The 19,521-nt window shown below is 44.7% G+C and overlaps 1 protein-coding gene across 1 annotated transcript; it reads right to left on the bottom strand.

Annotated features, from left to right (window-relative positions):
* Positions 1–380: 380 nt before the first annotated feature.
* Positions 381–19,158, bottom strand: LOC118809278 (B-cell receptor CD22-like). Its single transcript, XM_036572427.1, has 10 exons — positions 18,995–19,158; positions 18,469–18,687; positions 18,201–18,388; positions 7,253–7,307; positions 6,862–7,080; positions 5,880–6,161; positions 3,861–3,951; positions 3,688–3,724; positions 781–855; positions 381–706 (listed from the first exon to the last, which is right to left on the bottom strand). The coding sequence occupies exons 1-10, from the start codon at positions 19,107–19,109 to the stop codon at positions 656–658; spliced, it is 1,332 nt and encodes a 443-aa protein (XP_036428320.1). The 5' UTR covers positions 19,110–19,158; the 3' UTR covers positions 381–655.
* Positions 19,159–19,521: the final 363 nt, after the last annotated feature.

The following is a 19,521-nucleotide window of genomic DNA, read 5'->3' as shown; positions in this document are numbered from 1 at the left end:
TAATTTTTCAGTAGCTATCCCAACCCTGACTACAGCTACCTGTATGTGAACTGGAAGAACTGAAATAAGAAAACTGATGAAAAGCAGTGATGAAAACAGGCAGCAGATCCATCCAGGAATCTCTCACCTGTTCACTGTTCATTAAACAGGAAAAACCTGCTTCAAAACTTTATTAACAGTCTGTTTTTAGTAGCACATTTAGAATAATGACAGTATAGAACAACTATAGAAGAGTTTAAGAGGATCTACTAATCTAAAAAGATGAAAATACAAGAATAAAACTAAAAAAAAGTGATTTAAAACACGGAAACTTGGAAATAAAATGTTAACAAGCATAACTGTAAACACCTGCATTTTTTACCAAACAGGGTTCAAATTATCGTAACTCTGTTCATCCTGAATGATCAGAACTGCCTGATTCTGGTCCGTGTTTGAATCATCATGGTGTATAAAAGCACAACAGTGAATAAAGACCCTTCATAAACAGAAGCTCCTCTGACTGATCTGAGAGAATCACTCTGACTTTAGGAATCATCTGATGTGTTTTGAGCTCTAAAAGCTCTTTAATCCTCAGAAATCCTCCGTACGCCTCTTTAATGTTCTGTCCATAGAGCTGAAGCTACAGTGGTGAATGAAGAGTAAATGAACACAGCTGTTAGTTCTCGTTCTCTGGAGCTCTTCTCATCACTGGGTGAGGACGGAGAACCTGAAAAACAGGAGATCTTAGGAACTGTTATGAAGCTCAACCAGAGAATGAAGGTACACAGAGTGCAGACTTACAGTCAGAGTGTCGTAGTCGGAGGACGTGGTGTTGGGGTTCAGAGCTGAGTATGTGTCGTCTCCAGACTTTGGAGCCTTTCAGAGAGATGAGGAGAAACAGAGTCTTAATTAGAGAATTATAGTTTAGTCCAGTTTTTAGCTGCAGGAACTGTAAACCTTTCAGGTTCAACACAGCTTTAAATAATGAGTCCTTCATTACAGAAGAACCTTCAGTCTGAAGGACAGAACCAAAGCGCTAAACACAGTAAATGTGGTGTTTAAAGACAATTTTGGGTTTTGGTTTTTACTCATTCAGCCAACAGCAGTTTTAGCCCCACCTCTTTAACTGGATGTCGGCTGCACATTACTGTTAAAGGATGTGTTACACAGAACAGGGAGTCAGCAAAGCCTGGGAACCTATGAGAATGCATAGCACTACTGCAGTGAAATGAGTCCTTGCAAATGGAAAAAGAAGAAATTTGAGGCAAAGAGTAAAGTGAGTTTAGTGAAAACTCAGTCCAAGTCAGTGGGTGGGGCTGTCATTCCCAAGGTGGCAGGTAAACTGTTAGAGCCTATCCAGGAATTAACTCAGTTTTCTGCTATTCCCACAGAGGAGGATTAAATAACGATAGCTGCTGTGGAAGCATATATAGCCAATTATACATGAGCAGGACAATAGATTGTATATGAAAACTACTGTGAATCATATTAAACCAGTTATTTAATAACTTCAGCCATGGTTAAATGTTTAGTTGTTTAAGGCTGCTGCACTGGGTGCTGTGTAACCTGGGGGTGACTCTAATAGTTGTATGATTATATTTCTAAATTGGTTGAATTTTGTTTTGATGTTATACAGTACTACATACCACGCATGAGCCAAGATGAATGATGGAGACTAAGGTAGTTGGTACTATAATTTTTGTACAGCTGAATTTGAATTCAAGAGTTTTGGGAATCTCCATGAAGGGAGAACATTGATTTTTGGTAAAACAGAAATTTAAATATAATTAAACATTAGGGCGGTGACGAAGTACATAAGATTCTTATATGCAGATACTGATATAGTCCTGCAAAGGCCGGCAAGTTAACAATAATAAGTATGGCATACAAGCCTGTTTGTGTTCACCAGTGAAGGGTACACATGGAGACTTTAAACCAGGATGCAAAGGCATCTTCTCCTTGGTCAGCTCACACCTCCCTAATTATGTTGCTGGTGAGTAATTAGAATTATAAAGAGTGATTTCTGTCAAGACAGGGTGAGAGGAACTCATGGTGCAAAAATGGATGGAACTCAGGTGCTGCTGGTTCCTTCAAAGGCCCATTCAATCAGGTGCGATGTGATCAAGGAACACTGCTGGAGTGATGGACATCTGGTGTCCTACGTTGGAACATTCATCCTTGTTGTCACCAAAATATAAAGGACTAAAATGTTGTAAGAAGCAGTTAAGATGACAAAGTGGTGTGTGGGATTGTGTGGGTTTGTAGTAGCACAACTAACTTTTATGGGTAATAGAAATTCCCATAAAAATAAAACATCTTCTCAGCAGAAGCAAAAGGTGGATGTTTCTATGATACGGGTCTAAATGCTGATCACAACAACAATGATGATGAGTAGAGCATGTACAGCTCACTCAAGCTAAAACAGCCTCATCTCAGTTTCAGCGGTTTGTCTGTCTTGTTCACGAGTGACGGGAAGAGGGATCGTGAGATCGACCGCAGGCTGGGACAGGCGGCAGCAGTAATGCGGTCACCGTACTGGACTGTACTGGTGAAGAGGGAGCTAAGCCATAAGGCGAAGCTCTCCGTTTACCAGTCGGTCTACATCCCGACCCTCACCTATGGTCATTAGCTCTGGGTAATGACTGAAAAAATGAGATCACGAATACAAGCGGTGGAAATGAGCTTTCTTTGCAGGGTGGTGGGCTACACTCTACTTCATAGGGTGAGGAGCTCGGTCATCCGGGAGGAGCCGCTACTCCTCCGCATTGAGAGGAGCCAGCTGAGGTGGATGCCTCCTGGTGGGGGTGTACCAGGCACGGCCTATCGGGACAAGACCACAGGGTGGTCCTAGGACCCGCTGGAAGGATTATATCTCCAAGTTGGCCTGGGAGCGGCTTGTCAATTTTAATTCTGATTATTTAGATGGAAGTATGAACACTTCTGTTTTGATAAATGATAATGGATCAGTCATGTCACTAAGCAAACTTGACGCTTCAGATGTGATTGGGGGAATTGTTAGGAATTGTTTTATTTTCTGTTTTTTTTCCTTTAATTGTTATTCATTGTTAAGCAGGATTAACGCTAATGGGTTCTCATACGACGTTCTCATGTTTTGAACAATAACAACAAACGGCCTGTACGACACCCCCTAAGGATGATCTGGCCTTCCTGGGACCTCTGGGGGTCGATGACAAGGTATAAGAGCTGTGTCTCTGAACGTCTGTTTAGACTGGGTGTTGGTGACACAGATGGACAGAGCGCTCTTTTGAATAAAATCATTTCTGCGAGTCTCTTCCATGGCAGGATTAATTTTACATCACTAGCCAGCACAACAGCTAATCCAGCTGAAGTTTCAACGAAATCTGTGACTTATTAAACCTTCAGCTACATTAGCTGTGAACGTCAGCTATCATAACTATGTGCTAACATCACATAAACTACATGTTAATCCACTGTTTCAAGTAGTTTTGCCTCTTTTCTTTAAACGCCACATTAACTTCAGCTAGAGCTTCATTTTCCATCAGACTGAAGATTTTTTTCTGGAGTGAAAACTGTATAATTTGAAGCTGTATGGAGCCTCACGCTGCTGTGAGCTGCAGAAGAACAGCATTAGAGGACTGGAGCATCACTGACAGGCAAAATACCATCTCTGGTATCACTGTTCTAGAAACATGTTCATGAACAGAAAAAGTAAACCTTTCTCTCTACCTGAACATCAGCTCCTCTCACTGCTCCTCTCTTCCTCCTAATCACACAGATTAAACACAAACAGGCTGATTTAACAGTTTCTATTTGAGGATAAAATTGAGTTCATGATTAAAACTGCATTTAGATACATATTCAGATATTCATGGTAATAAACAAAGAACACTGTCACTCACCGAAAGCAGACAACAGCGTTAATAAGAGACAAAACCAGAGCAGAAACGAATCCAACAGTTCCCCAAACAGCAAACTGCTTCCACAGCCCAGCTGAATGGAGATAAAGAACCTTTTAGAGCATTCATACAGATAAACACTGTTAAACAAACTAACAGATTTACAAAAACATTTAGTGGGTCTGAATTATTTTAAACAGCTCACATAATTTGACCCTCCCATTCAGCCTACAGCAGTTTAGCTCCACCCATTCAGCCTACAGCAGTTTAGCCCCTCCCATTCAGCCTACAGCAGTTTAGCTCCACCATTCAGCTACAGCAGTTTAGCTCCACCATTCAGTCTACAGCAGTTTAGCTCCACCCATTCAGCCTACAGCAGTTTAGCTCCACCATTCAGCTACAGCAGTTTAGCCCCACCCATTCAGCTACAGCAGTTTAGCCCCACCCATTCAGCTACAGCAGTTTAGCCCCACCATTCAGCTACAGCAGTTTAGCTCCACCATTCAGCTACAGCAGTTTAACTCCACCATTCAGCTACAGCAGTTTAGCCCCACCATTCAGCTACAGCAGTTTAGCTCCACCATTCAGCCTACAGCAGTTTAGCTCCACCCATTCAGCCTACAGCAGTTTAGCTCCACCATTCAGCTACAGCAGTTTAGCTCCACCCATTCAGCTACAGCAGTTTAGCCCCACCCATTCAGCTACAGCAGTTTAGCTCCACCATTCAGCTACAGCAGTTTAGCTCCACCATTCAGCTACAGCAGTTTAACTCCACCATTCAGCTACAGCAGTTTAGCTCCACCATTCAGCTACAGCAGTTTAGCTCCACCATTCAGCTACAGCAGTTTAACTCCACCCATTCAGCCTACAGCAGTTTAACTCCACCCATTCAGCTATAGCAGTTTAACTCCACCCATTCAGCCTACAGCAGTTTAGCTCCACCCATTCATCCTACAGCAATTTAGCCCCACCATTCAGCTACAGCAGTTTAGCCCCACCCATTCAGCCTACAGCAGTTTAGCTCCACCCATTCAGCTACAGCAGTTTAACTCCACCATTCAGCTACAGCAGTTTAGCTCCACCATTCAGCTACAGCAGTTTAACTCCACCATTCAGCTACAGCAGTTTAGCTCCACCATTCAGCTACAGCAGTTTAGCCCCACCATTCAGCTACAGCAGTTTAGCTCCACCATTCAGCTACAGCAGTTTAGCCCCCACCATTCAGCTACAGCAGTTTAGCTCCACCATTCAGTCTACAGCAGTTTAGCTCCACCATTCAGCTACAGCAGTTTAGCTCCACCCATTCAGCCTACAGCAGTTTAGCTCCACCATTCAGTCTACAGCAGTTTAGCTCCACCCATTCAGCCTACAGCAGTTTAGCTCCACCATTCAGCTACAGCAGTTTAGCTCCACCATTCAGTCTACAGCAGTTACAGCGGAGGAGCTACATTGTGACACTGATTTCAACTTGTCTACACATAATATAAATTAAATGCAAATGTAATTAATTACACCACCATATAATTAAGTAATTATTTTATTGCACTTAAACAATATCAAATCAAAACTACTGTAATGAAACAGACTCAAAAACCAGTGCGGTACTATTGGGAGTAGAAGATCCTCAATACTATAAAGCTCAGAGCAGGTTCAGTTAATGATACAGGGTTTTTTCTGCAATGAGAATAACGAGGCGGCTGCCTCTGACAAATTTCATGCTCTTAACAAAACTCTTAACAGATGTCTTTATGGAAAAGTCATCTCAAGACCTGTCTCATTTTCCTCAGCTCTCCAATCACCATTTCTAGACACTTTTCATCATGTATGTAGCAATCTTTTTGAAACATTTCAGTGTGATTTAACTCTCATTACTTGCATTTGCAAAATATTTTGGACGTTTCGATACTTAATATTTTTCTCATGTATTTTATTTGAAACTTTTGGTACAAAATTAACTCCATACTTAAGAAGTTGATAACAAACCCTGTACACAGTAATGTAAACAGACATCTGGGAACTTACTGGCAGACATGCAAACACATAACACATCCAGACGGGAGGGTCCTGAGCTGCTCTGTCCGAGCTGGTTGTGAGCGGTGCAGTAGTACAGTCCGCTGTGCTGGGAGCTGATGCTGGTGATGCTGTAACTCTGTCCTGTTCCCAGCTCTACGTCTGAGCTCTGATTAAACCAGTAGTAGGAGAGAACAGGAGGGTTTGCATCACTGCTGCAGGTCAGAGTCACTGAGTCTCCCTCCACTCTCTGTCCAGAGGGAAGAATGACCGCTCTGGTGTTTTTAGGGGAGTCTGAATGGAAAGGTGATAAAGATTCAGGTGTTACAATTGAGCTAAACATAAATATGTTTATTGTAATAACCTGTCTGGGGTTTGATGAGCTGCTTAATTACTAATTGAAGCATTGCTCTCACTCGCTCACTCAGATTTGTTGATGGTGGAGTGGAGGGGTGCTGAGATCTCAGGGAGCCCTCATGTCTGTTACATTCTGTCTCTCCCTCTTAGTTCGACCTGCTGGAGTCTCTGCTGCTCTCTGTTAACCCTGTAAACTGTAATCAGTCTGTATTAACATAACTAACTATCATAACTATCCTCAGGTGTGGACCAGAGGAGGATATGTTCCCCTTTTGAGTCTTGGTTCCTCTCAAGGTTTCTTCCTCTTGCTTTTAGGGAGTTTGTCCTTGCCACGTTCACCGTTGGCAACACTCATGGGGGCAGTGTCATCCGAAAACCTCTTACTTAAAGTCTGAGGTGTACAGTGTAAAGAGAAAAGGCGAAAGTACAGTCCCTTGTGGTGCTCCAGTGTTGCTGACTACATTCTCTAATGTACAGCCCTTCAGGCTGACATACTGTGGTCTGCCAGTGAGGTAGTCAGTAATAAAGGAGACCAGGTGCGGATCAACTTGTATCCGTGCCAGCTTATAGTTGGAGGGGCTGAATGGTATTAAAGGCACTGGAAAAAAATCGAAGAACATGACTCTTACAGCGCTACCACCCTTGTCCAGATTATAGTGGGCCCGATGGAGAAAGTATAGCATGGCATCCTCCACTCCCACTTTCACCCTGTAGGCGAACTGCAGGGGGTCCGTTGCGTGTTGAACCTGGGGTCTGAGAAGGTGAAGAAGCAGGCGCTCCAGGGTCTTCATGACATGTGATGTTAGAGTGACCAGCCTAAAGTCATTGAACTCACTGCATCGCCCCCTATTGGGTACTGGAATGAGACATGATGTCTTCCACAGTGTGGGAACCCAATCCCAAGCGCAGACTCAGGTTGAAGATGTGCTGTGGGGGTGCCCCCAGCTCAGCAGCACAGGACTTTAGTAGTCTAGGACACACTTTGTCTGGTCCAGCTGCCTACCTTGTGTGGAGTTTCCTCAACTCACCTCTAACCTGATATGCAGTGAAGATGTGCAGAGGGGGAGGGGGGCTGCAGCGGTGCTGCAGATCAGATTTGTTAATGTGTGAAGAGGGGGAGATGAGGCTGTGTTGTCTGTGCTATCAGCCTGTGGGAGGGGTGCATGAATATCAATAGAAGAAGATGAGGTGTTGATATCCAGGCAGGCAGAGCCTGGAGTACCAGGATCTGAGAAGAGGGAGGGTGTGGAGGTGACTGCTGGACATACAGGTGCTGTGGCGATCTGAACAGACATTGCTGGTTATCCAGGGCTTGTTATTAGCAAAGCAAAGCTGCTTTGCAACAATGCATAAGTGGGTGCCCTCAGCTTCTTCTCAGGCTGATTCTCAATTGAATACTGTGTACCAATTTATCATGCATGCTGTGTTAGCTTTAGCTCATGATCATTTTTTGTCTGGACACTTGAGTATCATAAAAATATCTATATTTATAGTTCATTACTGCTGCTCCTGTAATACATGCCAACTTACTGGGAAGCCTAATCCAACTATTTCTTCTGCACCTCTCCATCCTATACCTGTTATGGGTGAACGCTTTGAAACAAAATGATACTAATGGATGATGTGGAGGAACTTTGCCGAAGACAAAGTCAGGTCATCAGCATTTGCTAACTTTGATGTGTGTTGCTACTTGATTTCCTGAAGCAATTCAATTGCATACTTCAAAAGCCAAAGCCATTATAAAAGCCTTGATTAAATATTGCTCCATTTTTGGGCTGCCAAAATGTGCAAAGAGACCAAGGTTCTAACTTTATGTCCAAACTGTTTGCTCAGGTGTTAAAGCCACTGTGTATTGAACACATGTTCTCCAGTGCTTACCATACAGAGTTGCAGGTTGCATTGGAGTGGTTTCACCAATCATTGAAGGTGATGTTGCGCAGGTATTGTTTTGAGTCAGATCATGAGTGGGACGAGAGTGTTCAGTTTGTACTTTTTGCCATTTGAGAAATTGCTCAAGAATCCCTTGGTTTTTGTCCTGCACAGCTTGTGTTTGGTCGTATGGATGCAATAAAACACCTATGGTTTTAATTCAACTAAGCGTGCCTGTAGGCAGAAAAAGGGTACAGTATTTATTAGAAAATGGTTTTGCTTTGCCTAGTTCCAGTCCATAGAGTTCCCCATGTATTCTAGTTCCACAATCTGAAGGCACATCATGTTTCTGTACAGATTATCGAAAAGTTAATGCTGCACCTGTTCTGACACTTTTCTTTTGCCTAGAATGGATGGTTGTGTAGACAGTGTTAGTTCAGCACACTGTGTAAGTAAGCTAGATCTTTTGAAAGGGTTTTGGCAAGTCCCCTTAACTCAGCGTGCCTCAGACATTTCAGCATCTCCTATGCCTGATGATTTCCTACAGTATACAGTGATAGCTTTTAGGATGAAAAAGGCTCCTGCAACCTTTTAACGATTAATGAATGTTGTCAGGAATTAAAAATTGCAAGGCATATCTAGATGATATTGTTGTGTATTCCTCTACAAGGGTTGAGCATTTGGAACTACTAGACATGGTTTTCAAGTTCCCTTACCCTGAACTTGGCTAAATGTAAATTTGGGAAAGCCACAGTTGCATATCTAGCGAAGGTGGTTGGACGGGGTTGTGTTCAACCCTCAGATGCCGAGGTAGAAGTCATTGTGTACTACGACATTTCTTGGGAATGGCAGGTTACTATTGTGGGTTTTGTAGAAATTTTGCCTCGGTGGTATTTCCTCTCACTAACTGGTCTGTTGAATGTCAGCAAGCTTTTGACAATGTTAAGGCTTTGCTTTGCTGTGTAGCTGTGCAAAAGCATGGGGGGGGGAGGGCATGCTGTGTCCAAGATGTTTCTGTTGATGCCCTCTGTTGGTCTTGTCTTTCTTTCTTTCTCTCTCTGTTTCCTAAGTGGAAATACTGGTGTGAGCTGATCTTGAGATTAATGTCAGCTGATTACAAACGCATACTATGATTTGTTGCTGCATGAGGAATCACTGCAGAAAAACGACAGAAATGGGATGCAGTTGGGCCCACAGTGTTCACCATATGGTCCCTGTGTGTCTCTGGGAGAAACTGTGGTTATGCTGCTCTTTTAATGTTTGGTGTTTGTCTTGTGATTTGAGCTGACTGAGTTATAGACCAGTTAGCATTATTAACCTGTTTATGCAGAAGTGCCCTCTAGGGGCCTGTTCTGGCTATCTAAGGTAGAGTATTTGATAGCGTCAAATATTCTTAAAACACTGTCCAACACACCAACTCAAATTTCTTAGAACTAGTTTAACTACCCACATACCAATTTTCAGTCGTTTACAAGCAACCATCGCCAGAAATCTCATACTGAATACACCTTGTCTTTACTGACCGTTTACAAGTGGAGCATGCCTCCTCAAACACTCAGCATTTTAAAATATGCTTAGGATGTAAGACAATTTCAGACGTCATCATAGAAAATTCACATACCATCAAAGCAACTGTATGAAACTGCTGAACAGCGAATGAAATGTCAGTGAAGTTCCTTATTTGTTTGCTCACCTCTTTTTACAAAAAATGTGTTCATTTCATTTCCATTGTAACCAGAATGTAATGTTTTCAAGCTCTTAGTGAACAATGTAAAATTTTCCTTGAGTGACGGTTTTTTGTACCTACGGCATGAGCACTGAATCACACTGGGGTTCAGAGTGTTTATCCATAGTCCCTGAAGTGACACATTTTTAAGTGCTCACTCAGATGGAAACGTAGATAGGTTGCTTGCCTTGATTGGTCACCTACTAAATGGGGGGAGGGGAACATGTAAATTAATCATCCCCTGATGCACTCTGACTACCCTGATTGGCACACTGCAGAACACACATTTGTGATTCCATCTAGTGCGGTTTATTTATTTTTTAAAGTTTTTTTTCACAAATAATTATTGATCTCCAACACAGACATCTTAGCAAGGAGAAGCTTTACTTTGGCTGAGGTTCATGAGGAGTTGTTTAGGTGCAACAATGAGCTGGAAGCTGAGAGTGACGGTTCAGTGGCTGCTAGCATGGACTCTGAGGAAGAGGATGCATTTTTACGTGGAACTGATTCCTTCACAACATGTAAGTTGACTACATGCATCTAAATTCATGCTTGTGCATGAGAGAATGCATAATATACATTTGGAGTATATTTTCACCATCTTTTAGCCTATTAGCAATGGATCTAATATGGTTAGCAAATTGCAAACTGTTGAACATTACCTACCACGCTGAGTAAAATACAACCCCGATTCCAAAAAAGTTGGGATGCTGTGTAAAATGTAAATAAATGTTAATAAAAACTGAATGCATCATCATCATCATCATCATCATCGTTAACCGCTTAGTCCAGATAGGGTCGCGGTAGCAGTTGGGAGAGCAGAGAATCCCAGGTGACCCTGTCCCCCGCAACTTCCTCCAGCTAATTCCCGGGGACCCCAAGCCGCTCCCAGGCCAACTTGGAGATATAATCCCTCCAGCGGGTCCTAGGACGACCCCGGGGTCTTATTCCGGTAGGCCGTGCCTGGTACACCCCCACCGGGAGGCGTCCCGGGGGCATCCGGATCAGATGCCCGAACCACCTCAGCTGGCTCCTCTCAATGCGGAGGAGTAGCGGCTCTATTCCGAGCTCCTCCCGGATGGCCGAGCTCCTCACCCTATCAAATAGAGTGTAGCCCGCCACCCTGCGAAGAAAGCTCATTTCTGCCGTTTGTATTCGCGATCTCATTCTTTCGGTCATTACCCACAGCTCATGACCATAGGTGAGGGTCGGGATGTAGACCGATCGGTACACAGAGAGCTTCGCCTTACGGCTCAGCTCCCTCTTCACCACTACAGTCCGGTACAGCGACCTCATTACTGCTGCCGCTTGTCCCAGCCTGCGGTCGATCTCACGATCCTTCTTCCCATCACTCGTGAACAAGACCCCGAGATACTTAAACTCCTCCACCTGGGGCAAGTCCTTTCCCCCTACCTGGAGTGGGCATACCATCCTTTTCCGGGCTAAGACCATGGACTCAGACTTGGAGGTGCTGATCCGCATACCAACCGCTTCACACTCAGCTGCAAACCGCTCCAGTGTGCGCTGGAGGCATCCATGTGATCCAGCCAAAAGAACAACATCATCTGCAAATAGCAGAGACGCCACCCTCCGGCCTCCACACATAATGCCCTCCTGACCCCGGCTACGCCTTGACACCCTGTCCATGAATATCACAAACAGGAGTGGAGACAGGGCACAACCCTGGCGGAGTCCAACGCTAACACTGAAAGAGTCCGACTTAATGCCGAGTATACGAACACAGCTCTCACTCCAGGGGTACAGAGATTGAATGGCCCGGAGTAGTAACCCCGGCACCCCATACTCCCGGAGGACCTCCCACAAGATATCTCGGGGAACGCGGTCGTAAGCCTTCTCCAAATCCACAAAACACATGTAGACTGGGTTAGCAAACTCCCATGCCCCCTCAACAATCCGTGAGAGGGTGAAAAGCTGGTCCATTGTTCCACGGCCAGGATGGAATCCGCATTGTTCCTCCTCAATCTGAGGTTCAACTATCGGTCGAAGTCTCCTTTCCAGCACCTTGGCATAGACTTTCCCAGGAAGGCTGAGCAGTGTGATACCCCGATAGTTGGCACACACCCTCCGGTCCCCTTTCTTGAAAATAGGGACCACCACCCCGGTCTGCCAGTCCAAGGGTACTGTTCCCGAGGTCCATGCACTATTGCAGAGGCATGTCAGCCACGACAGCCCCACAATATCCAGAGCCTTAAGCATCTCCGGACGAATCTCATCCACCCCCGGTGCCTTGCCACTGAAGAGCTTGCCAACTACCTCAGTGACCTCCACCAGGGAAATGGAGCTTGACACGCCAGAGGCCTCTGGCCCTGACTCCCGTGAGGGAGGCCTGTCACCCGGATTAAGGAGTTCCTCAAAGTGCTCTTTCCACCGACCGACAATATCCTCATTTGAAGTCAGAGTTTCTCCACCCCTGCTGAATACAGCCTGGGCGCAGTCACCCCGACCACTCCTGAGTCGCCGGACAGTTGTCCAGAACCTCCTTGAGGCCGACCGAAAGTCTTTTTCCATGGCCTCACCAAACTCCTCCCACGCCCTGGATTTTGCTTCTGCCACCGTTGCAGCTGCCACCTTTTTTGCATGTCGGTACCTATCTGCTGAATCGGGAGTCCTTCGGGCCATCCAGTCCCTAAAGGCCTCTTTCTTCAGCTTGACGGCCTCCCTCACCACCGGTGTCCACCAGGGGGTTCTTGGGTTACCGCCATGACAGGCACCAACAAGCTTTTGGCCACAGCTGCGCCTGGCAGCTTCCACAGTGGAGGTTTTGAACAGGGTCCATTCAGACTCTATGTCCCCTACCTCCTCCGGGACATGAGAAAAGCTCTCCCGGAGGTGGGAGTTAAAATCTTTCCGAACAGGGGCCTCCGACAGTCGTTCCCAGCACACCCTCACTATTCGCTTGGGCCTACCGGGTCTAACCCTCAGTCTTCCCTGCCATCTGATCCAACTCACCACCAGATGGCGATCAGTTGACAGCTCAGCACCTCTCTTCACCCGAGTGTCCAGAACATATGGTCCCAAGTCAGATGAAACGACAACAAAGTCGATCATTGACCTTTGACCCAAGGAGCTCTGGTACCATGTACACTTATGAACATCCTTGTGTTCGAACTTGGTGTTCGTTATGGACAATCCATGCCTGGCACAGAAATCCAATAACAATTCACCATTCGGGTTTAGATCGGGCAGGCCGTTCTTCCCAATCACGCCTCTCCAGGTCTCCCAGTCATTGCCAACATGAGCATTGAAGTCTCCCAGTAAGACTATGGAGTCTATAGTCGGGACCCTTTCCAGAACCCCGCCCACTTGCTCCAAGAAGGCCGAATACTCTGACCTGTTGTTTGGTGCATAAGCACACACAACAGTCAGAGTTTTCCTCTCTGCGATTTTAATACGCATTGAGGCGACCCTCCCGTCCACCGGGACAAACTCCAACTGTACTGCCACCAGCCGGGGACTCGTGAGTATCCCCACACCCGCCCGGTGCCTCTCACCTTGTGCAACCCCGGAGTAGGAGAGGGACCAACCCCTATCCAGGAGTTTGGTTCCAGAGCCGATACTGTGGGTGGAGGTGAGCCCAACTATATCTAGTTGGTACCTCTCAACCTCCCGCACAAGCTCCAGCTCCTTCCCCCCCAGTGAGGTTACATTCCACGTACCAAGAGCCAGTTTCTGCCGCAGGGGCCTAGGCCACCAAGGGCCCCCCTGCAATCTCCCACTGCCTGTACGGCACTGCACCACTCCCCCATGCTGGACCTTGCGGGTGGTGGGCCCACATGGTCCCCCCACGTTGCCTCTTCGGACTGAGCCCGGCCGGGTTACGTGGGCTGCCCGGCCACCAGGCGCTCGCCGAGGGACGCTACCCCCAGGCCTGGCTCCAGGGGTAGGTCCCGGTGACCCTCTCCCGGGCAGGGTACACGATGTTCTATGCCCGTTTTTCATGGAGGTTTTTGGATCGAGTTAGTCTGGGTCTTCACTCCAGACCTGTTCGCCCTGGGAGACCCTACCAGGAGCATGTTGCTCCCGACGACTTAGCTCTGAAGATCCCTAGACCACACAAGCCCTTCTGCCACGACAAGGCCCCGATCCAGGAAGGGTTAGAACTGAACTGAATGCAATGATTTGCAAATCATGTAGAACTTGATGGCAGCAACACATCTTCAAAAAGTTAGGAGGGCTGGAAAAGTAAATGGTACTAATAAAAACAGCTAGAGGAGCAATTTGTGACTAACTCACATGACTGGGTATAAAAGGCGCATTTTAGAGAGACAGAGTCTCTCAGAAGCAAAGATGGGCAGAAGTTCACCAGTCTGCGAAAAACTGCATCTAAAAATTGTGGGACTATTTCAGAAAAATGTTCCTCAACGTAAAATTGCGAAGACTTTAGAAACCCCATCATCTACAGTACATAATATCATCAAAAGATTCAGAGAATCTGGAGAAATCCCTGTACGCAAGGGACAAGGCTGACGGTCAATTTTGGACGCTAGTGGTCTTCAGGCCCTCAGGCGGCACTACATTGAAAACAGGCATGATTCTGTACTGGAAATCACTGCATTGGCTCAGGAACACTTCCAGAAATCACTGTCTGTGAACACAGTCCGCTGTACAATCCACAAATGCAAGTTACAGCTGTATCATGTACAGAAGAAGCCATATGTCAACACAATCCAGAAACGCAGCCATCTTCTCTGGGCCAATGCTCATTTAAAATGGACTGAGGTAAAATGGAAAACTGTTCTGATCTCTGATGGTCTGGGGTTGCATTAGTGCACATGGTGTGGGCAGCGTGCATATCTGGAAAGGCTCTATCAATGCTGAACAGTATATAGAGGTTTTAGAACAACATACACTCCCATCCAGACAGCATCTCTTTCAGGGAAGGCCTTGCATATTTCAGCAAGACGATGCTAAACCACATACTGCATCCATCACAACAGCTTGGCTTTGCAGAAGAAGAGTCCAGATGCTGAACTGGCCCGCCTGCAGTCCAGACCTTTCACCAATAGAAAACATTTGGCGCAGGTAGAATCCTACATCAGACAAGAATGGGACAACATTCCTCTCCCAAAACTCCAGCAATTGGTCTCCTCACTTCCCAGACATTTACAGACTGTTGTTAAAAGAAGAGGGGATGCTACACAATGGTAGACACGGCCCTGTCCCAACTTTGAGATGCACTGCTGCCATCAAGTTCTAAATGAGTTAATATTTTTCATGAAATGGTAAAATGTCTCACCTTCAACATCTGATATGTGTTCTATGTTCTATTTTGAATAGAATATGGGTCTATGAGATTTGTAAATCATTGCATTCTGTTTTTATTTACATTTATTTACATATTACACAGCGTTGCAACTTTTGTGGACTAGGGGTTGTATGATACCAAGGTAGATGATACACTATATTGCCAAAAGTATTCACTCACCCATCCAAATCATTGAATTCAGGTGTTCCAATCACTTCCATGGCCACAGGTGTATAAAACCAAGCACCTAGGCCTGCAGACTGCTTCTACAGACATTAGTGAAAGAATGGGTCGCTCTCAGGAGCTCAGTGAATTCCAGCGTGGTACCGTGATAGGATGACACCTGTGCAACCAGTTGTGCAACCAGTTGTGACATTTCCTCACTACTAAATATTCCACAGTCAACTGTCAGTGGTATTATAACAAAGTGGAAGCGATTGGGAACGACAGCAACTCAGCCACAAAGTGGTCGGCCATGTAAAATGACAGAGCAGTGTCAGCGGATGCTGAGGCGCATAGTGCGCAGAGGTCACCAACTTTCTGCAGAGTCAATCGCTATAGACCTCCAAACTTCATGTGGCCTTCAGATCAGCTCAAGAACAGCGTAAAGAGCTTCATGGAATGGGTTTCCATGGCCAAACAGCTGCATCCAAGCCTTACAGCACAATGCAAAGCGTCGAATGCAGTGGTGTAAAGCGCCGCCGCTGGACTCTAGAGCTGTGGAGATGTGTTCTCTGGAGTGATGAATCACGCTTCTCCGCCTGGCAATCTGATGGACGAGTCTGGGTTTGGTGGTTGCCAGGAGAACGGTACTTGTCTGACTGCATTTTGCCAAATTGCATTGTGTGTAAAGTTTGGTGGAGGGGGGATTATGGCGTGGGGTTGTTTTTCAGGAGTAGGGCTCTGATAGTTCCTGTGAAAGGAACTCTTAATGCTTCAGCACCAAGAGATTTTGGACAATTACATGCTCCCAACTTTGTGGGAACAGTTTGGGGATGGCCCCTTCCTGTTCACCAGTGCACAAAGCAAGGTCCATAAAGACATGGATGAGCGAGTTTGGTGTGGAAGAACTTGACTGGCCTGCACAGAGTCCTGACCTCAACCCGATAGAACACCTTTGCGATGAATTAGAGTGGAGACTGCGAGCCAGGCCTTCTCGTCCAATGTCAGTGTCTGACCTCACAAATGCGCTTCTGGAAGAATGGTCAAAAATTCCCATAAACACCTAAGCCTTGTGGAAAGCCTTCCTAGAAGAGCTGAAGCTGTTATAGCTGCAAAGGGTGGGCCGACATCATATTAAACCCTATGGATTAAGAATGGGATGTCGCTCAAGTTCATATGCGTGTGAAGGCAGACGAGCGAATACTTTTGACAATATAGTGTATGTCTGCATAATCTTGTAGACTATTACACTAATATAGTGAAGCAAGTGATTGAACACTGTCTACCATGCACTGCAGTGTGAAATATAGCATGTCATGTCATGCTAAATATAGCATGCAGGTTTATTTATTATATATTTAGCATTAAATATTTAAACTTATTTAGCATGACAATTTGTGAGTTTTGTTTTCATGTTGCCTATTTTATCCATTTGGTCATGTTCTCTAATCTTTTACCCCAGGAGAACCTCAGGAGTTCAGCTGTTGCCTCTAAATGACTTTGCTGTTTCCCATATGTGGTGTTGCAGAGGTGATGGGTACATTTTTACTTTTTGCACAGAGTGATCATTTCCTTGGAAGAAATATTAATATTACTTTTACTGAACATTACTGAAGTGATGTTAACTTTGTCTGTTCTATCACAAGACCAAAAAATCTTGTACATGCTTAATATATAGTGACAGACTTCTTTGTATTTGGACAGGTTGGAGAGGTTATGGACACTTTGGAGATGCCTAGTAGAAACCTGGTGGAAAATGCTGTGTAGCTTCTGAATACTTTTATAGGTCTGCTCCAGATTTTGTACTTTGTCTTACAAGACCTTGTTGAACCAAGAAATGTAGAACATGACTGATTTTTCATCCACAGCATTCATACACACATTGTAAACCCCAACAACAAAACCTCATATCTCCAAAAAGGTAACTTTACAGGAAAAGTAAAAATGTTCTTACCTTTTAATGGAAGTAAATGTAGAAATATTTTTGCCAAGTAACTTTGGAGCATTTCTGTTGGCCATGTATCATGAAATTCTGAGGCAATTGCCTTTTTCAAATTATATCCAAAAATGAATGAACAAAAATGGAGGTATCAGGTTTTGTCCCGACAGCATTAATGTGACAAAAACCCATGAATAAACAGCTAGACAGCCATTTTATCAGAAATTAACCAAGAGATAAACAGCACAAGACCAAGTTAAGTCCATCACACCCAGCCTGTTCAACAACACAATCAGCACAACATTCAACAAATAACACTAAATATGAGATCTGTAAAAAAAGATAAAAGAGATTCTAATAAAATGAAATATCAATACATGTAGAGCTTAAGTCAGAGTTCATAACAAACAGAATAATCAGAACACGTACAGCAGGTATTAAATCAGACCAGTAAAGCTAAATGATGTAACATCAAAATACTACAGAATACAATTATTAAACCCCTCTTTGGGGAAACTCAAGTCTAAACTTTTCAATGGGTGTGCCGCAGCTGTATTAGCAGGCTATGTTAAGTTAGCCATGCTTGCCAAGCCATGAGGCACTAGAAGCTTTCGATTAGAGAAAATGTGGCCAGTCATTTTGAAACAATGTGTTAGTTTGCATAGCTACAGCCTCTCATTTGGTGAAGCCTGTTTTCTCCAGTGTCCTCAGCCATTATTTTTCTGTGCTGCTGATTGGCTAAAGGCAGTGCACTGTATCTGATGGAGGAGTTAGGAATATAAAGGGTTCTATAACTGGTGCCCAACGACACTAGCAGAGATCACAGTCACAGCTCCTAGAGCTGTAAACTGGGTTCCAGATTTTCAATCCTCCGGTTTCACTGACTGATAATGAAAAAGCACTTAAGTGTTTGGTAAAAAATCTTAAATATACAATAAGTGTAGGTGCCAATCTGTACTCACACACTGGAGAAGAGTGGAGATCACTGCCTTTAACAGCACAGCTGTAGCTGACCGCTTCACTGACCACAGGTACAGAGCAGGAGGCAGATTCACACTGAGATACAGGCTGTCTGTTCTTGTACCAGATGTAAGTGGGGTTGCTGGGCAGAGTGCAGGTGGAGCTACAGGTCAGTGTTACTGTCTGTCCCTCTGTGGCTGCAGAACCTTCCACTTTCACCTGCAGGCCTTTATCAAAAACACCTGAAACACACAAAATTAGCCATAATGAAAGTAACTGCAGTGAACAAACTGAACTATAACAGTTTAAAGTGAGGCCTTACAGACAGCAGGAGAGCGGAGCTCCTCGTATCCTTTCACAGCGCAGGAGTAGCTGCCTGCATCCACAGTTCTGTCTCTCAGATTCAGTTCATTTCTGTTCTGGTTAAATACAGGCTGTCTGTTCTTGTACCAGATGTAAGTGGGGTTGGGCAGAGTGCAGGTGGAGCTACAGGTCAGCTTCTTTACTCCTCCATCTGTATCTGACACTGTAACCTTCAGATCTGCAGGTGATTTTAAACAAGGTTTAGTGTTATTTTCATCTGTAGATACTCTTACAGTTAACTACACTCACTGTATGTATCTAGTAGGGGTGTGTATGGATACTCGGTTAACTGTTCCAGGTGTCAGTATCTGAACACTGAAATCACTGTTGGGGTTTTTGTTACGCTGCATCACAGAAAATAAAGGAGGAAATAATACAGGTCAACTTTTTTCCCAGAGATTAACCCAAAAATCTATTCATTCACTTTTAGAGATACTGGAATATCAGAATTAGTCAGAATGCAGGTCTTTATTATCCAGAGTTACCTGTGACAGACAGAGTGACTCCAGGTTCGCCGGTGTATTTGCCCTCAGGATCATCAGTGTAGAATCTGAACCTGTATGTGTCAGCGTCACTCTCTCTCAGGTCAGTGATGGTCATTCTACAGTAGTTCAGGGTCTGGCTGTACTGCACTCTCCCCTTATACAGATCAGACTCTCCCACATCCACAGGCTCAACACCAGGCTGCCAGCGACTTTCAATGAACCAGAGTGATTTAGTCACTGTGAGTCCTTCAGGGTGTTTATAAGTGCAGGAGAAATTAACTGATGATCCTTTCAGAGCACAGACACGTTCAGCAGTGTAGGTCACACCCCACTGCTGTTTACCTGGAACACAGGAAGAAGGAATTTTATCAGTCTATAACTGTAATATCCTCATTAATTACTATTTAGCTAAGCTGTCCAGCATTATATTATAGAAATGATCTCTAATTTAAAAATGATGTGTGTTGTTCTTTAAAATTCTTTTAAATTTAATTTAAATTGTCCCAGTCATTCTACTGTCTAACATT

Source organism: Colossoma macropomum, unplaced genomic scaffold, assembly GCF_904425465.1.
Source record: "Colossoma macropomum unplaced genomic scaffold, Colossoma_macropomum, whole genome shotgun sequence".
NCBI classification, from domain to species: domain Eukaryota; kingdom Metazoa; phylum Chordata; class Actinopteri; order Characiformes; family Serrasalmidae; genus Colossoma; species Colossoma macropomum.
The sequence above is the reverse complement of the archived record's forward strand: the minus strand, read 5'-3'. Positions and strand labels throughout refer to the sequence as shown.